The sequence below is a fragment of the Pelodiscus sinensis genome, chromosome 19 (genome assembly GCF_049634645.1).
Source record: "Pelodiscus sinensis isolate JC-2024 chromosome 19, ASM4963464v1, whole genome shotgun sequence".
NCBI lineage: Eukaryota > Metazoa > Chordata > Testudines > Trionychidae > Pelodiscus > Pelodiscus sinensis.
The window spans coordinates 4678291-4706167 of record NC_134729.1 but is presented as its reverse complement, the minus strand read 5'-3'; the positions used below and the strand labels follow the sequence as shown (position 1 = coordinate 4706167).

General features: G+C 42.6%; 1 protein-coding gene across 9 annotated transcripts in view; it reads left to right on the top strand.

The window, feature by feature from the left end:
• SPATS2 (spermatogenesis associated serine rich 2) overlaps positions 1-27877 on the top strand; it is a 46649-nt gene that overhangs the window by 1484 nt on the left and 17288 nt on the right. For 2 of the 9 annotated variants that reach the window (XM_006131175.4, XM_075901964.1), the window contains exons 2-4: positions 9786-10067; positions 27177-27256; positions 27490-27598. In XM_006131175.4, the coding sequence (XP_006131237.2) occupies positions 10043-10067; positions 27177-27256; positions 27490-27598 (214 nt within the window). In that variant the 5' untranslated portion in view covers positions 9786-10042. The other 7 variants (XM_075901965.1, XM_075901963.1, XM_075901962.1 and 4 more) reach the window with 7 other exon arrangements.

The following is a 27877-nucleotide window of genomic DNA, read 5'->3' as shown; positions in this document are numbered from 1 at the left end:
AGTTTTCTGATGAAAAGTCAGAAAACTTACTTTCCCAATAAAATATTTTTTCGATGAAATATGTACTTTTCACTAAAATTGTTCTTGAGTCAAAGCCCAATTCTGACATTTCACTACTTCTAGTCAGCTTTTTGGAGGGGAGCATAGGACTCACTTTTCTCCAGTTTTGTTTTAGTATTCATGGAAATGAGGGATTGTGCTACTTTCCCTCTTGTCAATGTAGGTGAATCCTCACTTCCAGCACCCTGTTTAGTTCAAATCTTGTTCTTTCCTTAGCAGTCCTTCCAAATTGTGCAGTAGCTTTTTTGATTAGGCAAACCTCAATTTAAGGTTCATTCTTGTGATCTATTTCAGCCTAGGTTTTCCAGCATAAAAGCCTATATATTAATCCATTCTAAGCCTATTACTCTTGTATTCCTGACTATTCAGTATTCATGATCTATCTCTCAATAATGCAATTCAAAAACATTCACATCTTATTTTGATGTGTTATGCTAATTAGAGATGTGAAAGTGTAACTGTACACAGTTAATTGATGAGCCTGGGCTCCAGGGTTGTAAGCAAGTAGTCGATTACTCACATTCTCCCTCCACCTTGCTGCCTCTGAGAGAAAGGAACTTTCGATCTTAAAATTCATCTTTGGTTTGTTTTAACTGCTATTTAGAAGAGAGATCTTCTCAAAGACTGAACACCTTTGCCCCTTCTATTAAGGCAGGAGATCTCACAGCACACATCTTCTGAGACTTCTAGTAAGTTTTCTTTAATTTCTTCCATGAGTTTTTTTTTCTTCTGATTATTTCTTTTAAAAAGTTCAAATAACTTTTACAGATTATTTAAAAAGAATAGCTAAAAAAGACAACTCATTTTTAAAAAAACCAAACCCGTTGGTCACTTGAACAAAAATCTTATTTTTGTGTCTTTCAAACCCATAAAGTTATTTGAAAATAGTCATTGTGGTGTAACAAGTGAGAGAGAGAAACTCACATGTATGTGGGCAGGCAACCCCCGACTTGCGACATGATTGGTTCCCGGGGAAGCGTCACAAGTCGGATGTCGTATTTCGAAGCCTCATTGATGATAGGCACCGTGCACTGTCATAAATGCGGGTTTTTGGCCCCTTCCACACTTTAAAAAATAGTTGTAAGTGCAGGGGGTTCCTACTCAAGCGGTTGCAACTTGGAGGTTTCCTGTATATACACTGGGAGATTTACCCAGCATTGCTTGGGTCCTTAATTCATTTTTGGTTTTTTGGAAAATTAAATGGGGCTGGGGATGAGTATGCAAGCTTCAGCCCCCTCTGCCTTTCCTAAAGGGCACCTAGAGGGTGGAAGGCTTAGTCCTAGGGCTGTGCTGGATGCAGGATGGGTGGGTGATCTCAACCAGCTCTTTCACCTGCTTAGCGATTCTGTCTCATTTCTAGCTTTATGAGAGGCAGTCCCATTCCAGGCACATCCTGTTTTCCTGGCACAACCAAACCCTTACCTTGGTTTAAATTACGATAAGAGGAAGCTATATACTGAATTTGGTGGTCCTAGCTCTTACTGCTTAGAAGGAGTTTTTTAATGAACAGACAGACACACTGACACAGTTTCTCAAATATGTAGTAAATCAGTGGTTTTCAAACTATGGGTCGCAACCCAGTACTGTGTCGTGGAATGTCAGGCACTGAGTCTCATTGCTGCAGGGCAATCAGGTGACCGGTGAGGGGTGCTAAGCCTGGCTACCTGCCTGTCCTGGCACTGACCGCAGACTGCGCTGCGCCCCAGAAATGGCCAGCAGCAGGCCTAGCTCCTAGGTGGGGGATGGGGAGGAGACCGTACAAGGCTCCGCGCACTGCCCTTGCCCCATGCATTTGCTCTGCACTCCCATTGGATAGAAACCTGCTGCTGGCTGCTTCTGGGGTGCAGCATGGTCTGTGGTGCCAGGAGAGGCAGGAAGCTGCCTTAGCATCCCGGTTGCACCACAAACTGGAAACTGCTCAAGGTAAGCCCCTCCTGCCCCAACTCTGACACCCCCAAAGCTGGTGCCTCTTCCTACACTTCAGAGCGCTCACCCTCAGCCTCACTCTGGAGCCCACACTCTAGTCCAGTGATCACCAACCAGTAGCTCGGGATCTACTGGTAGATCTTGGAGCCTCTGACAGGTGATTCTGACTGGTTTGGCTAGGAGGTTATCAAATGCCAGTGCTTCAGCTGCCCCTTCCCCCACTGCTGCTCATCTCCTGCCCTTTACTTTGGAGCTGCCCCTCCCCTGGGGAGCCCCCTGCTTGCTGTGCAGGGGAGGGGAGGGAGAAGAGGGCACTGATGTCAAGGTGCACCCTTCCACTCTGTATCCTTTCTCCACAGAGCAGAGGGGGGGCACAACAGGGCTTAGGATGGAGTTTGCTGGCTGCTTTTGGGAGTGGTGCAGATCTGGGACAGGGGTGAGTCTGCCTTAGTTCCACTACACCACCACCCACGAGCCACCTGTGGTAAGCAGGACCCAACTGGAGCCAGCTCCAAACCCCTGCCCCAGTCATGAAGCCCCTCCTGCACCCCAAGCTCCTGCACTAGCCCTGAGCCCCCTGGAACCAAACTCCCTTACAGAGCCTGTGCCCTGAACCCGCTCCTACACCACAACCCCTTCCCCAGGTTCAGCTCAGAGCCCCTCTCACACTCCAAATCCCTTACAAGGATTAGGCCAGAGCCTGTACCCCAGCCCGCTGCGTCTGCCTGGTGAAAGTGAGTGAGACTGGAGGATGAAGTGAAGAGGGGCAGGACCTCAGAGAAGGGACAGGAAGGAGGTGGGTCGAGGGTGTTTGGGTTTGAGGAAGATCCTGGATTGCACTTAAATTCAAAAAGTGAAGGTTGTCTTAAAAAGTTTGGAGACCTCTGCTCTAGTCAAATTGTTAGGTCGTGGGCATCAACAATTTTCTTCCACTGGGTCATGAGGGAAAAAAGTGTGAAAACTGTTGCAGTAAATAATATGAACAAGCTACCTCTAAAGAACAAACAATTCATGTCCATTATTACTTTTTGGGGCACCCTCCTGAAGTTTATTTAATGCTTGCAAAGTGCTTTGAGATCTCTAATGGAAGACTTCATAGAATGCAGAGTTTAGGAATTTTTGCAATAGGGAAGTAAGAATTTGATGAACCAATAGTGGTGGCAGTGGACTTAAACATGGCCCAAAACACCTGACAGAGTGCACCTAGCTGCAGTCCAAAGTATGCCTTAAAGTTTCACAGCTGGTTGTAAGAGACACTAAAATATCATTGGGACAAGAATATCCTTCTTTCCCTCTCTGTTTTCTATTCCAATAGGGCCCTGGATACTTCTGCTAGTCTCTGCTCCTTTTACTCAGCTCCTCCTTATCTGTTGTCTCCTTTTTTCACATGAATATGCAAAGTTTTTGTCGCACTCTGATTTGGCCCTTTTATTTTTCTGGACAATTTCAGATGGTTGCAGGCCCATGCAAAATGGCTGTTAGAGCATGAGAGGTTCTCTTTCAGTACAGGGCCTAATAATGCTGTCTGTGGTACACATGCCTCCCTTGTAATGAAACAGTTGAAGACCAGCGTACTCAGCACTTTGCACCTGTATAAACACTTTGCAACAGACGTGAATTATCCCCACATTACAGTAGGCACGTGGAAGTGAAGTGAAGTGAAGTTACATAACACATCAGTGACAATGCTGGAATTAGGATTTGTGAGTTCTTAGTCACTAGATTGCAACAATTTTTTTAAAACAATGAAAGTCTTCTAAGAACAATCCTACACAAGATGGAGTTCGTTCACTTTCCTATTGATAAAACACCATATAACGCTATTTACTAGTAGTCATGAGTAATGTGGTCTCCTGAAATGTATGGAAAAGCAAAATGATTGTCTCTTGCTTTTTACCTCTGTGTACACTGCATCTTCATGTGCGCACGCGTGTTTTGTGCAACAAATAATCGATGAGGTGCAGTGAGTTCTAAGCCATGTTTGCATATTCTAAAACTAGATTGTGAAAGGTATGTGTGTTCTAGAATATCTATGCAGAGGACAAGCTAAGCATAATGCTTTCATTGCAAGAACAGTACAGGTGTGGATTTAAGGAGACTATAGATAGACATCTCTGTGTTTAAATATTCCATTCATTTAATTAATCAGAGCAAGTCTTCAATATGGGGAAATCCTGAATAAAAGTTCGAATGGGTTAGAAAATTAATGTTTTGTAAGGATTAAAAAGATTCTTTTTTACAAAATGAGTTTGCTGTCATTTTGGGGTCTTCAAACTATTTGAAGGCTTCAATATCTGAGATATAGGTGAAAGGATTATTCTAGGAGGGGGTGGGTGAGATTCTGTGGCCTGTACGGTGCAGGGGGTCAGACTAGATGATCATAATGGCCCCTTCTGACCTTAAAGTCTATGAGTCCTAGAAATAGCAAAATATTAGTCTGGAGTAGGGGGAAGAAAGCTGCTTTATGCTATCAGAGATTCCCTTAGGGCCAATGGTATTGGAGACACTTTCAGACCTCTGCTCAGAAAACCAAGTTGTACACAGTGTGTAAACATTCCCGTCTACCCCTTCCCTTCTCATGTCAAGTTATTAGCACTGTATATTAAATGTGCATTTGTCCTCAGATAAGCGTTTGAAACGGATTGTATAGATTCAAAATCCGTTCCTGTCATACTTTTCTAATAGCTTTTACCACTGTATGGCATATTCATGGGCTCTGGACTCACTCTTGGCTTGAAGTAGTTTCCATCACCTGTAGGGTTTACAGCTTAGTTCAGTGGCTCTCAGCACCTCCATTGTTCCAGCATCCCTGGGCATCCTCAGTTCCCTCTTCTGACAGAAGGTACCAAAGCCAACCTGCTGTTATGCAAATATTCAATTTAGGCTCACTAGCCTGTGAACCAGGTTTAAATCTGCTCTGGAGGAGAAAAGCTAAAAGTCTTCAAAGAGGAGTGATGGAGGGTTGTGTCAAGCTTTAATGATGCTGACAGTTGGAATTCTATGGCTTAATTGGATTTTGCTTAAAGAGCAAGTGTCCTTCCAGAGATCCAGTGCAGGCTGACAAAGTGAATGCTTTCCGCTGTGAAGCAGGGGGGTTTGCCAGACACAACAATAATTAAAAAAAAAAAAAGTTAATTTTTTTTGTGTTCTTAATTATTCTTGGTATTCCTATGCCTAGCCAGGTATATGAAACCTGTGACTGCTCTAAGTATTCGTGTGGTAAGACACAATACAATATTTTGTTGGATTGTTAGGTTAATTTGGTGGCACTTCTGGTAGATGGTATTTACCTGGTCTTTAATTCAGTATTTAGGCCTATGCCTTACAAAGGCAGGGTGCATAATATTTTGGATAAACATGGTTTGATGCCTCTGCTGATTGTAGTCACCCTGGTATCTTGGCAATAGTTTCTTTTTTAGAATGATTATAAATTGCAAATGGAAAGATTTATCCTAGTGAAATGGTATTGTGTGCAGAATCGCAAAGACTTTCTGTGTGCTTGATCAACAAGATTAAAATAGCTTGGTAAGGGACTACTTTACTCAAAAGCCAATTAGCCAGATGCTGCCGTACAACACGAACTATGTTAAGTTCAAGAGACAAAAAACACTAGTTTGAAATATCAGCATGAAAATGGTAAAAATCCTTTTTAAGCAGCAGATTTGTTCTTTAGGCTTCGGGATAGCAGCAGCAGAAGCAATTTTTGTAGCTTATTTAATAGATAACCCAGGCAAAGCTTTCACTGGGTAGATAACTTATTCTCCTGGCAAACATTAGATAGCTAGTGAGCTTAAATATTGACTAATTGTCAATTCTAGGCTATTATCTTAATATTCTTAAAACAGACTATGGATAAATATATATTTTTAAGTTGGTACTTCCTAGGAATGTTAAATTTAGATTAATCGAATAATCGGTGCAATTTGCATCGGCTATTCAATTAGTTGATAAGGTCTCCTCAGCCTTTAAGTGTAGCAACAGCCCCCAGGCTGTTGCTACATTTCAAAGGTGAAAGCACTGCAGGGAGTAGGGGTCAGTGGGGGACTCAAGCAGTCCCCCGCTGACCCCGGGCTCCATGCAGTGCTGCGGCTTTGAAACTCTGCAGAGGCCCCATGTCAGGCTCCATGCGGCATTTCAAAGCGGCAGACCCTGGACTCCACGCCTCTTTTCTGATAGAGGCAGCAAGCGGGGGGGAAAGCGACTAGTCGACTAGCGTGTTGACTATCCGATATATATTTGCTTATCGGATAGTCGATTAGTTGACTAGTCGTTCACATACCTAGTACTTCCTACAATAAAAGCACAATGATTGAAAATATTTTCTTGCTCATTTTGTTACTCCATTTGGAAAACATTGTGAACTTTGTTTTTAAGTTCTAAATTTCAATCTGCTTTAGAAACACTAATTTTTTCCTTTTTACATCTTATTTTATGTAATCTACTAAGTGACTGCACAGCTCTGGGAGTAGCTTAATTGCTGCACTGCCAGAAAAAGAAGCACAAATTATTGTTTTTTCTTTATAGATTCCACATAATCTGTGGGTTTAAATGTAATTGTGGAGTTGTTTAAAATCCAACAAATCAAATATTTGTTTTCAAGTTGTTTCTTTACTGTTTTTAAAAGGTTAATATTTGTTTTTGTATCCATTTTATTGATGTATACCATACAATATGCGAGACATTAGTGATATCTTTTCTGACCAAATACACTATCTTTTGCAATTTTTTAAAAACTTACAATACCCTTCCGTTATTTTAAAGAGATGCTTCCTCTAAAATAAGTTATTTATCTAAGCCTTTCATCTAACAACCATGTTGCAGTTTCTCTGCTGGTCAGTTATTTACAAAGCATCTGGTTGTGAACATTGCACAGCTTCGTGGAACTGGGTGTTAACATAAGATGAAGTTGTGTCTATCTTTCCAAGCTATGTTTCCACCCTGGCCATTTCAGATGATAATATCCTATTGATTCCATCCTTAAGCATTACACGGCAGGCCTTTATATTCTCATCAGATTTGTCAGGGCCTATATTACTTAAGTAATGGATCAAAGGATCATTTCTGTTCTTTACCAAGCCTGACAATAACTTAGAATTGCTGGTAAATGCCTTTGTTTTTACCAATACTAAATTGCTGCAGTTATTTTAATGTACTCTTTGAAATGAAGATATTGTATAACTTACCTTAGGGTTGAAGAGGTTTAACTTTTGCAAAAGGGCTTTGAGATTCTCAGATAAAAGGTATTAATGAAGAGCAATACATCAGACTAGTTAAACGTATTGCTGCTATGTTTTGTCTGGATGAGGCATCTCTCTAGCTTATTTACTATCCAAGAATTTGCATTCACAGAAAATCCGTAGTCAAAAGTACTGCTTTTATTGAGGTTAAGGCAATCCCATAAAACAAAGGAATTCAGTTAAAGGGACAGTCAGATGCAGTGGCGGATGAGCTGTTGGGCCCGTGCCCTGGACCCCCAGAAAAATGGGAACCCCATCACCCTGACCCGCACCAGCTGGGGAGCCAAGTCAGGGTGCAGGGATTGTCCTGCTCCTCTCATCTGGTGCTTCTGCCAAGATGTTGGGTAGAAGTGCTGGGATTTGCTCCACTTTGCCTGCCTGCTCTGGTCTTTTCCAGGGGGCGGGAGAAACCCCTGCACCCCGACCCTGCTCTCTGGCAGTGCTAGCCGTGTGGGCTAGGGCAGGCCTCTGCCTCCTGACACAGCTCCCTGCCAGGAGCACTGGGGGGAAGCAGAGGGCACCCCCACACACGCTTGCTGAGGGCCCCACAAACCCCTAATTTGCCCTTGGTCCAGTGTTGCAGATAAAATGTTGTCTGTATTTAAAATTGCCTATATACTTTCACACAGTGCTCTGAATCACAGAAGTTGTTTTGTTTTCCAAAAAGTAAATGTTGCATCAGACCTTACATTATACTTACGCTTCTGAAAGATTGTAAGAAAAGTAGACTTCTCACTCCCATTTCTGTGATCACAGGTGTGTGCACATGCCGCATTCCTTCTCCTGAACAAGCATTATCTTGAAGTCCACAGGAATTAGGTTCTAGCATTTCTAACAGCAGGATTCCTGTATCATTTACAGGGTACTGGCAGGAAGCAGGCAGAAGGGTGGGGAAATGAAACTTATTCATATGCCTATCATCCAGAACACATCTGTTTTGAGCATTGAGGGTGTTTCTGCAAGCTGTGATTTTTCTGAAGGTCCTGGCAATAGGAAAAAGTTGAGCTGATTTTCTAGTTCTAGCTAGATATTGGAGACTTAGTCCTTCACTAAATTTCCTGGCTTCTGCGGCCTCTCATTTTATTTTCTGAATTTCATTTGACACACCACAAGTTTAATGGGTGGCATGCGCCTCAAGGCACTAAAACCTAACCGGTTGTGTTATTTAATTCCAAGAGCCGAAGGCAGCAAGACAGGAGTTTATGTTCCTACCTTTCCTCCAAGAGTTTTCCGATAGGTAAAAAGGCTCTCTTAGGCATGCAGCTTTCAAAACACACTGAGCTTTTCTGTATTCTTGTCTCTCAGAGCTTTTGTTCTCATGGTTGTAAAATTATATTTGGGTTCTGGGACTAGAAAAGAAACATATTTTGGCCACTTATGTAGTTTAGCTTGGAAAGTTTTAATGTACAGCAAATACGCCATTTGTAAATCAAATGCATCTGCTAATGTGCAGTTGGCCAATGTTACTAGTTTCTTGTATCCTGTTAGTGTTGCTGCATTCCCTAGATGTGTAAACCATATCCTGGGAATGCCTTTAGAATATGGGCCTAAGCAGGGGTTTATTGTTGCCTCTTAATTATGCCTCAAGTAAAGTGGATACAGTTTTTTTTTCTTTTTAAACAATGTACTAGGAACTGTAACTTCATGCTCAAGAATGTACTGATTCTAGGAATGTAGATGGTTTTTTCAGACACTTCTCATGCCTTTGGTTTTCGTTTTTTAGAAACACAATTTAAATCGCCACTTTTTGAGGTTTTTACATTTCCTTCTCAATGTGGCTCTAAGATTTTAGTAGGCCAGATTGTTCAGTGCAGCTGTGCCAATTTACAATGGCAAAGAATTCCTTATTAGTCTTTTTTGTTTGTTTTGTACCTTGTTGTTTTGTTTCACCTGTCATGTTTGACGGTGGTGACTGCTATCAACGCTCCTGCACTAATTAATGGAACAGAGAACAATTACATACATGACTTCTTCAGTTCCTCACCTTAAGAAAATGCAATGCAAAGAGAGAACTGTTCCTCATTTAGTCAGTTTCTGTCATAGTCTTTGCTGGAATAAACTAGCAGAAAGGTATGGGTGTGGTAAGAGACAAAACAAAGCAAGGTAATTTTCTATGCTCAAACTGAACATGCTATAGTATTAAGAATGAAACTTCTGCTACATTTTACTGTCTGATAAATACATTTGGCCTCTTAGTCCCTTGCATAATGATCCCTGCATACAGAAATTTAATTCTCATGTTAGTGTCTGTTTAGACAGCTGTTTTTATAACGGGTCATAAATTGGCTGCGGTGCTTTTGTGCATCAGTAAAATGGTCTTGTAAAGGCTACACTGAGTGAATTCCAGAACTGCAAGATGCTGACATGCAATCTTTAGGCGTCTTGCTGCTTTATGTTTACACTTTTTTTTCTGAGAGCTTTTTAATGCCCTTTAAGCAATAAAGTAAATTTTGTTTTTAAAATGCATTGCCCAGAAGAGCCCAGGAACCTGTGAGTTCTTGGGCAGACATGGCTAATACAGCAATTTTCTAACTTATTTCCTTTCTTGGTTTTTACTTTCAGAATCTGTGAAAAGGACAATGTGAGCTGCTGCCTTCAGGCGTCCTGATAAGTTGGTGTTGAGAGGAAGCAGTTAGTGCCTTGCTGTTCAGTCAGCAGAATTTCTGAGGATCCTAGCTCCTGTTTGCCATCCCAACCAAATATTTGCCATTTCCTGTTTGAAACGAGACGACTCGTGAATTGCAGCTGTCAGCCATATTTTTCAAGGGAGAGGACTACCTTTTCCTCGTATAACTGACCATAACAACAAATACGCAGGGATGTCTAAGAAACAAAATCAGAAAGGTAAGAATGTATGTCAATGAGGCATGCATGGGGCAGGCTGGATTGTGCTTCGGTTCATGTGGTTATTGGTCCTGAAGCATTCACTTTCGAAAAACTTTGACAGCTTTGGAGGATACATGTCCTCCCTGTCTCCTTGCAAATCTGATAACCTAACTTGTCAGCTTGTTCACTACTTTCATGGACTCCATATATTTTATGCTTTTGTCTTGCTTCCATTAAAACTTCAGTTGTTAATCCAGATAGCATATGATTCCAGGCAATTCCAGGGCAGTGTGATTGTTGCTTGGTTTTTGGAAATAAGATCAGAGAGTTGGCTTGATAGTTATGATCTTCTAGAGCCAAAATAATCTCTTGTGCGGACACCCAAGAGCATTAATGCAAAACACTGTTTTGCTGTTGCATGTGTGTGATTGAATAGCTGTCAGAAGTACACATTGGACTTGATGAAGTTATGAGTGTTCTCTGATTCTTTAGCATTTTGTATGATTATTCTTTCACTCTGAAAGTGATTACCAAGGTTGCTTCCTTTCAAAAGGTGTGTGGTGCCTTTGTCTTGTGCTCTGTGTGCAGTTAAAATACTTGTGAAAACTGACTCCATATGCATAAAAACATCTCAAAGTTAAAGGGGTGCTGTCAAGTTGGAATCTAGTACTTAAATATTAAAATTCATCTCAGGTAAACCACCTTCCTTCAAGTTGTCCTGCCAGTTTTTGTCTTTAAAATTGCTGCCCTCTTTTTGAAATGTTTCTCTTTTCTTGCTCTGTGAAAGACAGCAGAGAAATGGTGGGAATGACTAGCTACAGCATGCTGTCAAATGTGCAAAGTAAACAAGCTGAAATCCTAGAGAAACGTAACTTTCTCTCTAATATTTCAGTCATAACTATCTTAGGCTCTGATCCTGCAGTGAGATGCACACAGGCTAATCTCGTAGGGTCCGTCTGCATGCATAACATTGCAGGAACAGGATCTTCTGTATACAAGTAAAGATGTTTTGACAGAGGTTTGATTTATTTATTTTTAAGTTGAATGACCCTTCCAATATTTCTCTTTTCCAGCTTCTTTCATAAATGGTTAGACCAAATTCTAGTCTCAAGTTTTTGTCCATGTTAAAGGTTCTGGGTTGGTGACACAAGACCACAGTTTATTCTCTCCAAAGGAGTAGCAATGACCGTTCAAGTTTTCTCGTACTGCCATTGTAAAACCCTTTCCCCTTTGCCCTAGGGATCACTTCTAGCAGTGGTAAAGTAGGTTGGTCTCCATACCAAAATCCAGGGACTAGGCTAGATGTCCTAAGAATGTATAGGTGATTTTTTTTTTTTCCTGAACCTACTAATTAGAATTCCACGTGGATTCAGTCATTGTGGTTTGTAGCTGTGGGCAGTTTGAAACCACCTAATTATTTTATAGGCATTGAACAGATGCCAGATGGTGCGTGAGACCACCTTTTGGTCACCCCTTCCCTGAACTAGATTCAAACCAGAAACCATTTAAATATGTGTTTGACATGGGATCCAAAAGTATAATAAACATTTGGACATTTTTACAGTCCACTATTCCTGAAAGACTTTCTACCTGGCTGTGGCTCCAAAGTTCATGATTTGCTCTCAGATTCTGGCTTACATACCAAGCTTAATCCTACTGCATTTTCCCATCCTGACTGGACTCCTCTTGTTGCCAGCTGCTAGAGTGCAATCACAGATGCGGACCACCCTATGAAAAAAGTTTGACAACTTCTGTACTCTGCCTAAATGTTAATTCTAAATTACACGATTTTTCCAGGGTGTATTAAATGCTAATACCGCCTTAATTAGGATCCCGTTAGTAGCTGCTGCTGTAATGTCTGGAAAGAGGTACCACAACGGAATAGTGAGTAACATCTCATTTAAAATGATTAGCCCATTGCCATTCTGTGACAGGATTTGTTTGTATCACAGAGATCAGAGGTCACTAAAAAAATAGTAACCACTCGCGGGAAAGTCAACCCTTTACAAAGATATTGAAATGAGTTGGTGAGGTGCTGGTGGTCTGGATGGTTGTTTTTGTTTTTTACCTTGTAATGGATTTTTACACCATTTCAACAGTGAATGAAAAAATAAACTGCTGCTGTTCTTCTTTTGACTTGGTCACTAGCCTAGGTTGCCCCTCACTGCCCTGGTGTGTTGGACACAACAATCCCATGACACACCGTCTTGCACTTTGCTATGTCTAGAGTAGCTGTGAACCGAGAGAAATAGCTTTACAGTATTATGTATATGCCCTTTTTGACCTGCCAGTCATATCTGCCCCTCCAGGTGATGCAAAAATAGGGTTTTGTAGCCTATGTTTGATGTGGCTGTTGCACTCTGTAATAGCCGCAAAATGTACGCAAGCGTGTTTCGTTCACAAACCACGGAAATATGCAAATAGCCATTTGGTTCAGCTTCACACCCAGCTGTCCACACTTGATAGTCTCACATCCTGTGTTCCAAAGGATAGGGTACTTCTAGCACCTGACGTTGCCATGGGCACTTCCAGAGCGGAAAAGTTTTCAGTCTATACATGTACCTGTTGTTCTAAACTATTCTATGTTGTTAGATCCTTTTCTTTTAAATTAGCACCTCTTTTTTTAGACTCCTCTATTGTAACTACTTTTAAGTAGCTTTATTCCAGATATTAACGATTCCTGGTGGAAATAAACTTCCTCCTTTATTTCTTTTCTCTCTCGTCTTTGCTTTCCTTGGTGTTCTACCTCTGTATTGTAACAAGTACACTGCTGAGGCCATCTTTTAATGTACAGGACCTGCAGTAACAGTTAATTGTTGAGACTGTTGGTGGATGCACTGAGAGTCGTTTTACAATTAAGTGTGTGACAAGTTTTTGTATGTAAGCCTTGTGGATACTCTTCAGCCTTTTTTTAACAGCAGTCCTTGTGATTTGAATCTTAGTCGGTTTTCTGAACAGTTAAGGAAATTGGTCAAGGAATTTTGCGTGGACAGCGACTCTTTCTCAAACCTTTTGCAAACTGCTGTCTCAGAAAGAGAATGGTTATAACTCAAATGGCTCGAACAGTAGCACTTCCAAATATTGTTATGTAAACAGTTACAAACTTTGGGTAAAGACTTTCCAAAATGCCTGCTGCCCATCTTTAAAAGTGATTTAGACACTGAAGAATCGCCACTGACTCTGTGCGATTTAGGCTCAAGTGCCCTAGTCACTTAAAAATTAAATATAGGCTCCTGAAGGCTCTTGACAAATTTACCTCTTATCTTTGAAACATCCTGTCTGTCAATTTTCTGAGTATTTATTTTGAACCGATTCATCTGCTGCCATAGTCATTTAATCAATGAACATTTTAATGTGAATGGATTTCACAGTGGAAGCTTTCTAACTGAAGAAAGGAATTCTTGTTCTCAGAGGATTTTCCTGGGAGTTTTTACATTGGGGTGGGCAAAATGTGGCCCTTGGCCTGGATGCGGCATGCCAAAGCTTCAGATCTGGCCCACCATGATCCTCTGAGCCACCAATGTTCCATATCCCAGCGGGACTGGCTCTGTGCCTGCCATGTCTCACATGCTGCTCCCGCCCCCAGCCAATCGTCACAGCTTCTATTGGTGGCAGAGACACACAGGCTGGTCCCAGCAGCCAGCTGCTTTTAAGAGATGTGTGGGGTGCAGCAGGCAGGGAGCCTGCCTCAGGAGCTGACATGGGTAAGTGCCTCCCAGCCAAAGCCTGCCCCTGGCACCCCACACTCTCCCCGCACCCCAACTCCCTGCCCCAGGTCACACTTCAAACCTTCTGAACCCCCTCTGTATCCCTGTCCCAAGTCAAAATCTTCTTGTGCATCCAATCCCCCATAGACCCTACACCTCAATCCCCTACCCCAGGTCACAACCCCCTCCATCACCCAAATTTTCTCCCAGACTGCACACCTGCTCCTGCACCCCAGTCCACTTCCTGAGCTCCCTTCTGCAGCCAAGCTCCATCCCAAACTCCACGTCCCTTCCAGAGAAAAGTGTGGCCCATGACCACTTACCAAATTCTTCATGTTTCCCTTTCCCCCTCTCCCCTCCCCCCCCCGATAAAAAATTATTGCCCACTCCTGTTCTACATTGAAATGGTCTTCTGTCAGAAGGATCTGATCTGTACGTCAGGATTTAGCTATGCAAGGATTTTGAGAGAGGTTTGTAATACTGCATAAGTTAATCCTGGATAATTTTTAAAATGCTGTTGCAAAATGATAGACATTCAGGGGCTGAAATACTGAGTCATGAATGATTTGACTGCTAAATTTCACTGCCAGCAACAACATGGTACAATTAAATTGATGAACAGACTTGGAGAAAAAAATGCATCTGGAGATAGCAGTGGGGAATTAACCTAGCTAGATGGGGGGAGCTTGCCTGGGTAAACCTATAAGGGAGCATTAAGGGTAAGGAAAGTAGTTATCTGTGAGAAACTTTAATTGTGGGAGCCTGCAGGTCCCTTGCTGAATGGGGGAAGCATGCTTCAGTTGCCTGTTTGAGGTGCCCCAGCTGGGTTTGCAGCAGGAGGCCATATGGGAGCCTACAGAGGAGTATTTGAGGTTTACTAAGTGCTACAGAGGAGTAAAGGATCCATGAACATAAATGTGGACAGCAAACAAGGGCACAGGGTCAGTTTGCACCAGGATTGACTTCTCAGTCATATTTTTAATTGGTTTGTTTTATAGCCTTAACTTAGTCAACAGATATTTTAACTGCTTTATTTAAAAAAAAAAAAGTGTAGTTAAAGACTATTTTTATTCTTGGATATTTTTATGTTTCTTTTCACTGAAAAAAGCCACCTGTGCTTTGTAACAGCCTGAGTGAGAACTATTGAAAGATTTGTCAGAGGAGCTGTAACTATTTTTAATAAGGCAGCAGTTTTGAAACCAAATCATGGGTCCATCTGTTTCTCTTCATTGAAGCACCAGAGACTAGAATTTTTCTCTGAACTGTCGAGAAGGATATTTTTGAAGTCTTTTGAAAGTCTGCATGCAAAGTATTGGCATATATTCGCTTTATACCTTTTGCATATTGCTGCATTAATTATTTTTTATTTAAAGATATGTACTGCGAAGAAACCACAGCACTCTAATCCAGTCATATAATCCCCATTTGAAATGTGACTACTTGACTCCAGAGGTAGGACTGTGTCTGGGTTTTATGGTATGTTTCATTTAAACTTGTGACTAACTTATTCCCTGTGGAACTGCATAGAGATTCAAAGGAAAGATGCTCTCAGTGGTGCTGTCTGAGTAAATATTTTGCGTAGTTTGGTTCTGCTGATTCATTGCAGCCTGAAATAATAGCCTCCTTCTCTGTATAGTCAAACTCTTTCCTTCACCTTCATTTTCCAGCCTGCTCCTGCTAATGCACATTACCCTGCTGTTTCCTGTTGGGTTGGGAGTAAAGAGAAATGCAGGCTGCTGCTTGGTATGAGCGCCAAAGGCAGACGTGTCATTAAACTGCTGTACTCTGGAAAGCGTTTAAGTACAGTTTATGCAGGAAATTGACACCCTATTATGGGGGTCTCCTATTAATTTTTTCTTGGTGACCTTCATCAGCAATGCTTTACAATTTATAAATCAAGATCACTTTTTAAACTGCTCATTTTGTAATTTGAACTTCTGATCAGAATACTTCAGCAGAGTGCTTTCTGCCTGTAACATAGTCAGTAGCTCTTCAACTCAGAACTTTCGCAAGGGGCAAAAGTTTTCAACGTTTTCTTCCAGCATTGATCGGAGTAAAAACTTGGCTTGTAAGTAATCAGTGAATTTGACTCAAGGAGATGCTGCCTGGAGGGGACTTGTAGTAAGAAGTTGCTGGATATGTTGATACTCCAGTACACTGAATGTTATGGTATAAATAGCATTGTCTTTAAATAGCTGGAAATGTGCTGTTGTAATTTAATTTGCTGTCATTTTCCAGATGCAGATGGGAAGTACGTGGAATAAAGTAAAAATTCTGCAGTTTAGATTGATTGATTGATTTTTCTTAGGCTTCTGCCAGGTTTTTCTATTTTTCTTGCTGTGTTACTTTCTAATTCAAACTGATGTGCAGGATTTGGGTTAAAATTGCCAGCTGTGACTTACTGTCACCTGTGAGTTGTAGAATAGTGATAGAAATATAGTTGTGTTAGTCTGGTGTAGCTGAAACAAAAAACAGGACTATGTAGCACTTTAAAGACTAACAAGATGGTTTATTAGGTGATGAGCTTTCATGGGCCAGACCCACTTCCTCAGATCAAATAGTGGAAGAAAATTGTCACAACCATATATACCAAAGGATACAATTAAAAAAAAAATGAACACACATGAAAAGTACAAATCAAATTTCAGAACAGAAGAGGGGTGGGAGGGGGGAAAGGTAAATGTCTGTGAGTTAATGATATTAGAGGTGATAATTGGGGAAGCTATTTTTGTAATGGGTAAGTTGTAGTGAGCCAGGGACTGCTAAACTGAATCAGGAGGTAATAACTGGATGAGTAATTAGAGATGTTTCAAAATGGTTCCCACCTGTCTCCTGGAAAGTGCTGTGCTCTTAAGAGCACTGTCTTCATACCATCAGCTTTTCCTTCCTCTTCTGGGTGTTTTGCCTTGTCAGGTTGAAGTGACTGGCTTGAGAGTCGAAGTACCTCAGCTATCCACTGTGGCTGAACATTGTACATGCTCTTGCAACACTAATTGGTGTACAGAAATGCTGTACCCTGCCCTTTGTAGCTGGATTATTGGAAAGGGGACATGACACTTTTTAAAAATATATTTCTAGTGCTGTTCTCTTCCATGGCCATGTGTCCGTTCACTGGGAGTGCAGCCTGCTGATCGATTCTGTGGCTATCTCACAGGTGTCAAAACTCGAGGCGCCTAAAGGTCAAATTTAATCTGCTCCCATGTGAAGGAATCTTTTAATCCCAACACATGGGTTTCACTGTGGTAGAGAGTACAAGACTGTCAGTGAGAGGTTTTTAATTAAAATTTGATAAGCTGAGAACCATCATAGCCATTTACTCTTATTTCTGACTGTATAGAGGCTGAATCCGACTTGGAGATGTATTACAAATGTTTAAAGAAAGTACTCAAGGAATAGAAATGATATTTCTGTCTAGACAGACTCCTTGTGTGCAGCTGCCACTTACCCTCTGCGCCGCCCCTCCCCCCTGTCTGCGCCCCCCCACCCCCCCACCCCGTCGGCTGACAATACAGTGACATAACAACTGGGCCCTTGTGCTGTTAAAAGTAACTTCCATAGAAACAGGTTGAGTCTTCAAGCCTTGATTTCTTTATATAAGCAGACGACACTCAAGCGATTTGAGGCAGCAGGAGTAATTTGATACAGATTTTTAACCAAATCCCATTTTAGTGTTTTTATTTGTGTGAATAGGGAGTGTGTGGGGGTGTGTGAAAAAGATGTTCTTCCCCAGAGACCACGATGAAATGCACAAATTGCCATTTAAGAGCAAAAATCATGCAAGAGCCTGAAATGCCTTGGTTAAGCTATGTTTTATAAACCTAATACATACACAGTCTTGGTAAAGTATGAATGTTTATTCTGGTGCTGTATTATTGGTGATGGCGGTGGGGGGCTGGGAGCAAGGACCTTGCTTGTGATTATAGCAACAACAGACAGTTATGTAGATTCTAGTCCCAACTGTGCCTTTGACTTGCTGTGTAACTTTGGGGAAGGCATCTCACATCTGTGACTCCAGTCCCCATTCTGTAAAATGGAAACAATACTTCTACCAAGGAGGGAAGCATAGCAAGATACTAAAATTCACAAACAATTATAAATATGAAATACAACAAATTTCATATCTTTTAAAAATAGATTTGTCACATTGTGCATTCCTAAAGCATGATGCCTCCAGTCCTTGTGCCGGTAAAGCCAACAGTTTTGGTATTTAGGACTATTCTCTAAAACTTTAGAGAGTTGTTTTATGTAGCTTTTTTTGCCACAAATTTGAGATCTTATTTCTTCATAGTTCTTCCATGTCTTTCAGGGATCACAGGAAGTGGTAGAAGATCAATAGTAAAGTAGTAGTATTTTCTTACCAGCCTAATCCTATGGTGATAAATTCAACTTGTTCTCGGAAAATAGTGCTCAATGATAAGTCAGGCTTGGCCTTCTCTGCAGTATCCACCATTGATCTTTTTCCCCAAAAAATTATCTCTGTGATGTAAGACAATCTGAAGAGAACTTGTAATTGGCGTATATTCAAGCTGATCATAGCTTTCAGTAAAATTCTATTTCTTAAATAGCTTTTTATTTCAAATTTGCTAAGATCTGATGTATTGTCCCATAGTGCGTGAGCAGATACCTGATGAGCCACGGTGACTATAGATGTTTCATAGTTTAGCTGAAGTTGGGTGAGATTTAGAGCATATATGCTATATAATTCCCCATAATTAGCCAGTTACTAGGGTCTTTGTTCTTCCTGTCCCAGTAATCTGCCACTTATTAAAACCATGTTCCACACAATTGGGTGGGAAGTGGCTTCACCAGAAACTGAAAAAAGCCTTGTCCTCTTGTCTGCCTAACTGAATAAATGACACTACTTAACTGAGCCTTTGAGCTGTTGTAAGAATGGGATATAGGTAGAGTCTGTAACGTTGAGGCCAGTGTTAACTTAGTGTGCCACACCAGGCTCTGGGAAGTAGCATTGTGGCTTTCTACCACAGGGCAAGATGGTAACCAGACAAGCCATGTGAAAAAAGATTTTTGGCTTAAGTACATTCAAAATCTATCTTGTAGATAAGACAGGTCTCCATTTTCAGAACATGTTTGATGTAATCTAATGTGGCATCTGTTAGCTATCAAGGGTTCCCAGTAAAATGTTCTTAGCTATTACTTAGCCACTTCACAGAGGTGAAGGTACTTCAGTTCCCAGAATTTCTGAAATACTTTTCTGGGAGGAAAATCTTTTCATTGCCTACATCATGGTCTTGTAACTTCTGTCTTACCCACTTTCCTTAAAACAGATGGTCTGGTTAATTTTTGTCCCAATTTTTTTCGTGAGGATGAAAAGGCTAGAATTGTGTGACAAGCTAAAGAAATATCTGAACTTGTTCACAAGCCTCTTGCAAGGATTCTAGAAATCAAGGGAATTTTTCTTTCCGTCTGGTTGAGTTGATGCTGGATCATTCTACTTGCTAAAATGATTCTAGAAACTAGCTTTTTTTCCCTCACTATGGGCACCCTTTAAAGTGAATTAGTTAGGTTTCATTTTCTTTCTCCTTCAATGAATCCAGGACTAATGATCTTGGCCTATAAGTTAAAAGATAATTTTTCTAGCTGCTGCTGCCACAAACTCTGTGGAATCTAAAAATCCACCTGTGTTCTGATTTGTTACTGAAGACCTTACACTTGTGAATTTGACATCTAGTGATGTTTTACAGGACAGACTAGAACCCAGCTCCCATCTTCCAGAGCTGAATTGTCTCTCCAGGGCTAATGGGAATAAGAAGTTGGCTCCAATATGCCTTTGTAGCAGATCTGCTGAGTGAGGCATTTAAAACTGAAGTATCTAGGTTTGTTTGTCAATAAGGAATTGGCGATTGTACGCATCTCCATCTCTGACTTTTCTGACCCTATGAGCCAGCGGTATTTGTAGTTGGTTATAACACTCTGAATGCCTAGCACTGAAATACTTAGGCTATGTCTACACTCGCGGCTTCTTCCGCGAGTAATATGCAAATGAGGCTAAGCGTGGAATATCGCCGAGCCTCATTTGCATACCTAATGAGCCACCATATTTTTCAGAAGAGGCTCTTGCACAAGAAGGAGCGTCTACACTGCCCCTCCTTGCGCAAGAAAAACCCTCTACACTACAAAGGCAGAGGCACCATTATTGACTAATCAAATAGTCGATGCAAATTGCATCGACTATTCAATTAGCCAAATAATTGAAATTTTACATTCCTAACATAGACACTACTGCTGTAGATAATGTCTTCTGTTTTTCCAGTGGAGAGCCCTGTTTGGTTTGCAAAAGTCTGTCAGTTGCATAAATATCATAGTATGTAATCTAACATTTCAGGTGCACTTAAGCAGTGATCATGAATAGATAATTGAGAGCATTAGAGGAAGTGTTGAGTAGCGTGAGCCATCCTTACAGAATGCCGTCGAACATGGTCCTGTCTCTTGTGCGGTGGCTGATCATACTCTCAGGAATGGGATTTGAAATAAATGAGGATTACTGCACCTCTCTGAGCTCCTGGTACGTGTACAGAAAGAAGCATTGGAGAGGAAACAACTGTGTTTGAGTTCAGAATGGAAAGATACAGATCTACTAGTACAGCAGCTTATACGCTAGCCTTTTTGTTAAATGTAGCTGGCTTTTTATTTTCCTGTCGGCTCTGAGGTGTGTACCATGCATTGAAGGGGCTAACTACTGGAGTTGTAGTAAGAGCAGAGCAAACTGTACAAGCCATATGGAGTGGATTCTTTCTGATCAGTTCAGTGTGTCTGTTTGAAGAAGCCAGTGCTAATTTATATGATAAATAGCAGTATAATAAAAGCATGGAACTAGATTTGTGATGACCTCTTCTATACTAATTTGCCCTCTAGAGGAGACATGGTTACGAACAAAGAAGCAGTGTAGATGGTTAGCGTCACCTCTGGAATTTGTCACCCCAAATCAGTGGGCTAGCTGCAGAGTGGCGTATGTTTCAGCACTGCAGAGATCTGGCCTACCTTATTCTGCACTAGATGACTCGTGTTCTCTTTGTACTTGGAACTCAAGCTTTGGAAAAGTGTGTCCTCTCATGAGGGGAAGATATCCATTGAGGTGGCGATAACGTTTTTAATGGAGTCAGGATTTTACGAAGGGTATAGAGAGGAGTAATTTAACTGCTGTCCCTTCTCTGATGTGTATCAACCATTCAAGCCAGCTCCACGGGAACCACCCTATATAACAGATGCCAAAACTACTGAGCCTCTGAGCTGCGTAAGACTATCTTCAGAAGTTCAAGAGCTGTGGTGAGCCTGCCAGGGGTTGGGGCTTCGTCCCTGATCCTGTTGAATCCCCAAACCCTGGCAGATGTGCTTAGCTGGCCGGGAACCCCATGACTCCCCTCTCCACTGGGCAGAAGCCCTTACGCCGCCACCACCCTGCTACAGGTCAGAGATCCTGTGCTCCTTCCTTTCAGTCTGGTAGGCAGAAAAGGGGGAGGGGGTTGATTTCACAAGCCAGCGCTGCTCTATAAGACTTGGGAGTGCTATCCAGCAATAACAAATATAGACTGTATGGCTCAAGCAAAGGCAGTCTCCAGCGTCCTATGCAAGAAGTATTCAAACACAAGGACAGCCGCCTTAATCCATTGAGGAGAAACTGGATTCTAGCTATGTGAATCCAGGTGAATAGTACTCACTGTATTTTTTTAACTCCACCTGCGTGAGCCTTACATTAGCTGACTCACATGGTTAAAGCACGTTCTGCATAAGGGAACCCTTATTTACACTTGTGCAACCTGACTTTGGTATTCTAACATAGGTGTTGCCTGACAGCAGGATCTGGCTTGATGTCTTTTGGGAAATCAAATAGTCTGGCTTCACTACAAGAAATGCTCAGATCCCAAATTTCACATAGTCCTAACAGCACTTTTATAATGAATTTGGTTCTCAGAAAGTCATTGTATCCTATAAATGGAACAGCAGAACACCGAAAGGAAAAAAAGTTTAAGATCCCATGTTTGTAATAGACCATGTGAAAACAGGATTACAAATACTAGAAATAGCTGCTCTCCAGTTCCTTGCTCATTTCCTCTGACAGTTTAAGTTCACTGTAGCAAAGACCCTCCTTGCCTAAGACAGACCAGGGAGTGCTAGAAAGCCATCTAGCCAGGACATAAAATTCAAGAAAATAACTTGTGTTCATTAAAGCAAGAAAGTAAGCAGGTTTGAGATAAGGCCATGATGGCATCAATTCCAGCAGAATTTTGTAATCCATTATTTCAGCACTGTGTAGCATTTCTTAGGGGGTGGGGGAAATAGGAAGACTTCTTTGCAAATAAGAGTTTTTGTGGGAATAAGTAACACTGGTTTTATCAGCCAGCTTTTTTTCATTGGTCTAAACCAGTGGTCCTCAACCATTTGGAACTGCCGGGCATCAGGGGGCGGGGCCGTTCACCTGCCGGGCACCAGAGGGCGGGGACATTCACGTGCCCAGGGGTAGGGCTGCGCATACACCACACCCCCATGAGCCATGTGCCTGGGGCCAGCAACCCCATGCGCCGCATGGCCACGGGCGAGGCCGCCCAGTCGCCGCAAGCCTGGGGCCTGCGCCCTCCAGAGCCGCTCATCTGGGGCCGGCGCCCTCCATAGCTGCGCGCTCAGAGCTGGCAACCCCCATAGCTGCACGCCTGGGGGCGGGGCAGCCAATTTGCCACATGCCTGGGGCCAGGGCGGCCAATTCGCTGCTCGCCCCGGGCTGGCGCCGCATATGCGCAGTGTGCCCAGAGCCGGCACCACGCACTTGGTAGACACACACAAATGCCCCCGCAGGCATCATGGCGGGGACCACTGGTCTAAACTATATGACTGTTAAGGGTTAAACAGCAGGAAGTTAGTGGTTCTGGTCTCCAAGGCCTGGAAATCTGGGGAAATTGGCTCATGAGGCTGGAATGGGAAGAGAAACAGAGTGAGGCAAGATAGAACCATTCAACCATGTCCTTAACTGAGCAGCTGCCCTTTCCATCAGTACTTGGGAGGCATCTCTGTTTAAATGCTACATCAGTGTCTGAGAGCTAGTGAAGCCAATGTGATGTCTCCAAATCTAGTGGGTTTTATTTAGAGAAGGGGAAGGAGAGCTTAAGTCAGCAACTTGGAACTCAGTTGAACTAAAACCTAGAGGCCAATGACTGGCTTGGGTGTAGCTCTTCAGCAGACGGTGCCTCACTCCTGTAAGACCCAGCCAGTACTGTGGAGGCCCATCTGAGGCTTCAGAGAAAACCAGCAGTCTGTCAGGACAGTGCGCTCTGGTTCAGTCCTTGTAGGGGATGAACCCTACAAGAGCAAACCTCCTCTTTCAAAGCTTACTTTACGCTTTTAAAAAACCCCAAGTCTTTGCAGCTGCAAAGGCAGTGCTGGCGAGAGCAGGAATGCACAGCCTCACTGGGAAGTCAGACTTCACGGAGACTCCAGAGCCCAATGCAGCTGACGCTTGAGCTGAAATAAAGTGAGAGAGCACAGTGAATGTCACCCCCAGCAGCTGTTTTTATGCGCACTGATGCTACGTGCACTAAAATACATACAAGAAATATGCCACATGAAAGTGGAACAAATTGACAAAACTACCTGTCCCCAGAAGTCTTGCTATTTAGACCATTCCGCCCCCCACCCAGGGGCTCACATGCCAGACATTGATAAGGCTGTGTCTTGGTAAATGGAACCCTTCTGTAGATTGGCGTGACCCTTACTGGCTAATGGGACCTAAACCTAGTGGAGATCAGACCATGCTTTAATGGCTTGTCTGCAATAAAATCAGATCCTTTGTAGCCATCTTTGTCAGGCTGGAGTCAACAGCTGCAGACTTGTTTTTAGGTCTGCACTTTAAAGTATTGGAGCCCGGATAGAGGACGTACGGATCCTGATGGGGAGCTTGTTTGCAGCACAGGGTGGAGAAGTGGAAATGTGTCCAGGATATTTGATCGATGGGAGGCAGAAAATAAGTGTTTAATTGGATGATACAGTAGCACTAAGCAGAAGTGACTGGATGCTCTTCAGACCTGTTTATCAAAGCTTCTGCAGTTTGTCTTCCCAGGTAGGTGAAATTGCTAAATACAGAACAAAGGCTATGGGAGTGCGGTTGCTGGCAGTTCCTTCTTTGAGGCCAATAAAAGCATGCTCTCCTAAAATAGGCACAGAAATACAAAAGATGCATTGAGCTGCTTGGATTAACTTAATTATATTGTGTCAGAGGGAGAGCCGTGTCAGTCTGTAACTTGAAAAACAATGGGCAGGCCTATGCGAAATAACTTTATCACCTTATAAAATGATATAAAGGTCTCAGAGGGAGACATTTGAACTGGAGTTCATTCACAAGTTCAATACTATCCAATTAAGCTTGAATAAAGTTAAACTGGTTAGCGCACTACAAGGCAACTTCCCAGCCTTTGATATTTGCATTTCCAAATCCCATGCTATGAATGACACACATCCAGTCTGACTTAATTAGCTTCATTAATTCTGGTCCTATAATTGACAGGTAACTTCTTTTGCTCTTATACCTTGGATTCTGCAATTTCCACTCCAGCTCATCTGATGAAGTGGGTTTTACCCAAGAAAGCTCATGATCTAATCCATTTGTTAGTCTCTAAGGCTACTACACACTGTAGCTCGAAAGAAGAGACACAATTTGAGCTACGTAAATTACATCTCTTATTTCGATCTTATTTCGAAATAAAGTACGAAATAAGCTATTTCAAAACAACCCGCTATTCTGAAATGTCCTTTACTCCTCGTGGAATGAGGTTTATAGGGATATCGGAATAGTGAGCCTGTTACATTTCAAAATAATGGGCTTGCTGTGAAGATGTGGGATAGTTATTTTGGGATACTCCGGTATCCCGAAATAGCGCTGCAGTGTAGATGTAGCCTAAAGTGCCACAGGGCTGCTTGTTGTTTTTAGTTTGTGTCAGACCTGCTCTGGTGGTGGTGAATGTTGCTGGCTTGCTGTGTGATTGGCAGTGCTCTTTTCTTTATTTCTGTTGGCCCGGAGCTGAGGAACGAATCAGAAATTTAATGACTTGTTAAAGGCTGTAATACAAACTGTAATTCACTGTGTATGTAATTAAAGATGTAGCTGTCTGAAATAGTTTGCTTTTTTTTTTAACATGTTGAATCATTTTCATTTTTTCAGTGAAGTGAAACTTTAAAAAAAAAAATTTTTTTTTTTTTTTTTTTTTTGCACCCTGGGGCAAGGCAGGGAGCAACCTTAGACGTGGCGTGTTGGACACTGCAAAGGGTTTATTTAGCAAAATTATTTTTATGAAAACGTTACCAAAGACAAGCAGGTGTCGACTTCTCTAATGTTGCAAGCATGTCGTCTTTCATGAAGAAAATGTACTGTTCGCAATAGCCAGTCCACGGGCAGTTCAGAATTTAGCTGAGTGTCCCAGATGTTAGAGCTGTTCTTATTGGCGGCAGGATGGTGGTCCCTTCAGCACTGCCTCCTGTTCACATGCTGACGTGAGATTGATATTGGCATGTGAGGATTTGTTGAGGACACCTTTAATCAGCCAAGTCTACCTTCTCACTTACCTTCTCACTTTGGTTGACCCGACCATGGCTTTTAATTCCAGACAGGGTCCTTTGGAGGCCCTTACATTTGTTGTATTGACTTTGGTGTAGGGATGTTAAAAACTAGTCGAATATCCGATAAGCAAATGCTTATCGGATAGTCTTTTGACTAGTCGATACCTCCTCCCCTTGGAGCCTCCATGAGATAGAGGCAGCAAAGGGAGGGGAGGGGTACTTCAAAGTGGCAGCTCCATGGCTCCCACTTTGAAACGCCACAGCAGTGTTTCAAAGGGAGAGCCACTGCACAGCTGATCCCGCGGATCAGCTGTGTGGCAGCTGCCCCTTTATAACGCTGCCTTAGCATTTCAAATGGGCAGCCGTGGAGCCAGGGGTGAGCTGGGGACTCCCCAGCTGACCCCAGGCTCCACTGCCCCCTTGAAATGTACAGAGGCAGCGATTCAAAGGAGCAGCCATCTCACAACTGATCAGCTGTGAGGCGGCTGTCCCTTTAAAATGCCGCCTCTGCACATTTCAAAGGGGCAGCTCCCATGGAGCCTGGGGTCAGCTGAGAACTCCCCAGCTGATCCCGGGCTCTGCGCAACACTTCCCCAGAACCCGGGTTCAGCTGGGGAGTCCCACGCTGAACCTCGACTCCCTGGCTTTGAAATGCACAAGAGCCCCCGCTTGGAACACCTGTGCATTTCAAAGCAGGCATGCCAAGTGCAGCCAGGAATCAGCAGGATTTCTCGCTGGCCCAGGCTGTACGTGGAGTTCCTGCTGGGGCTCTTGTACATTTCAAAGGAGGAATGTGGACGTGCCTATCGACTACTCAATGGAAATTCCATTGGCTAGTCGACTAGTCAATTAACGGCATTTTAACATCTTTACTTTGGTGTAGGGTCAAGTGTGCTAGATTGATCTGCTGTTGCCTCATGGTCTTAGATGAGGCTATAACGTATGTGAATCTGTGCTGCTGCCTCCATTGATTGCATGGTTAGAATTAGCCAATTAATATTATATTTTTGCAGGTAATGCAGTAAGAGCGATCATACTGGGCCAGTCCATTCTGGGCCAGTCTAATGGTCCACCTAGCCCAGTATCTTGTCTCTGATGGTGACCGGTGCCAGAGCTTTAGCAGAGTATACAGAACAGGGCAGTTGGGGTGATCCCACATCTCTTCCCCTTCCAGGCCTCTGTATGCCTTGAGCATAAGGTTGCATCCTTGGTCACCTTGGCTAATAGCCATTGATGGACCTGTCCTCTGTGAACTTACCCATTTTTCTTTGGAACTGTTCTATTTTTAACCTTAACAACATTCCCTGGTGCCATGTTTCACTGGTTAATTGTGCAATGTATGAAGAAAAAATTTGCATGAAACCTGCAGTCTGTTAATTTCAATGGGTGAGCCCTGGTTTTTGTGTTGTGGAAAGGGATAAATAACCCTTCCCTGTTCACGTGTTCCATGCCATTCCTGATTCTGCAGCTCTCCATGGTCTCCCACCTTAGTTCTCTCTTCTTCCCTTACCAGCCTTGATCTTTAGTCTCTTCTCATACAGAGGCCATTCTGTAACCTTGATCATCTCTGTTGCCCTCCTCTGAACCCTTTCCAGCTCCACTAGATCCCTTCTCAGAGGGGGTGTTCAGAAGTGGATGCAACATTCCAGGTGTGGGTGTACCATGGATTTCTATGGTGGTCTTATGATAGTGTCTGTCTCATTATCTATCTCTCTCTTTAGTAGTGCCTGCTGTTCTTTGTTTGCTGCTGCACCGTCACTGGAAGTTTCAGAAAACTGCCTCTTGCCTCTGCAAGGCAAACCTCTGAGCTAACTGGTTGCCTTAGGTTGCTCTGTCTCACAACCTTGCACTGTCTTTACAGATCCATCAGGGTTTATTTTTGATGTGCAGTCCAACACTGTGATGGCCCAAGGAGGAACCTTTGAAAACATGAAGGAGAAGGTAAGTGTTCTGTGGCTTTTCTTTGGCAGTGGAACTGCTGGTGAGAGGACACAGGGAACACATGAACTTACTAAAGTTTTGTTTTTCTCCAAGATGCATTGTCCTGGCCTTGTGATACCAGAGCCAAGCAATTGCATGTTCTGTACAGTACAGTACCCTTTGATGCAAGCTTAGTGTTGGCATGCAGAAGGTAAGCAAGTACCAACATCTGACTCCTTGTTCTTCTCTTCCAGATCAGCGCAGTACGTGCGGTGGTCCCCAACAAGAGCAACAATGAAATCATTCTGGTGCTACAGCACTTTGATAACTGTGTGGACAGAACAGTGCAGGCCTTTATGGAAGGTAGCAATCTTTAGTTCCATGATCTTGGAAACTGGGCTTTAGCTGACATTTTCTTCGTGGGGTTTGTTTAGAAATAGTGTGTCTCTTCAGCAGTCACTGCATAGCTTTTGGGAAATGACTATAGGCTTTTTTATAGTCTGTAGCCTTTGTGATGGGAGACACTGTCAGATCTCTGTAAACTATCCAAGTGCAGACTCTTCCCACGTTGGCTTTCCTGAAAGCCAATCCAAGGACAGTCCTCTCGGCCTTCCCATCATTTAATTCAGCATCTGCCCCATT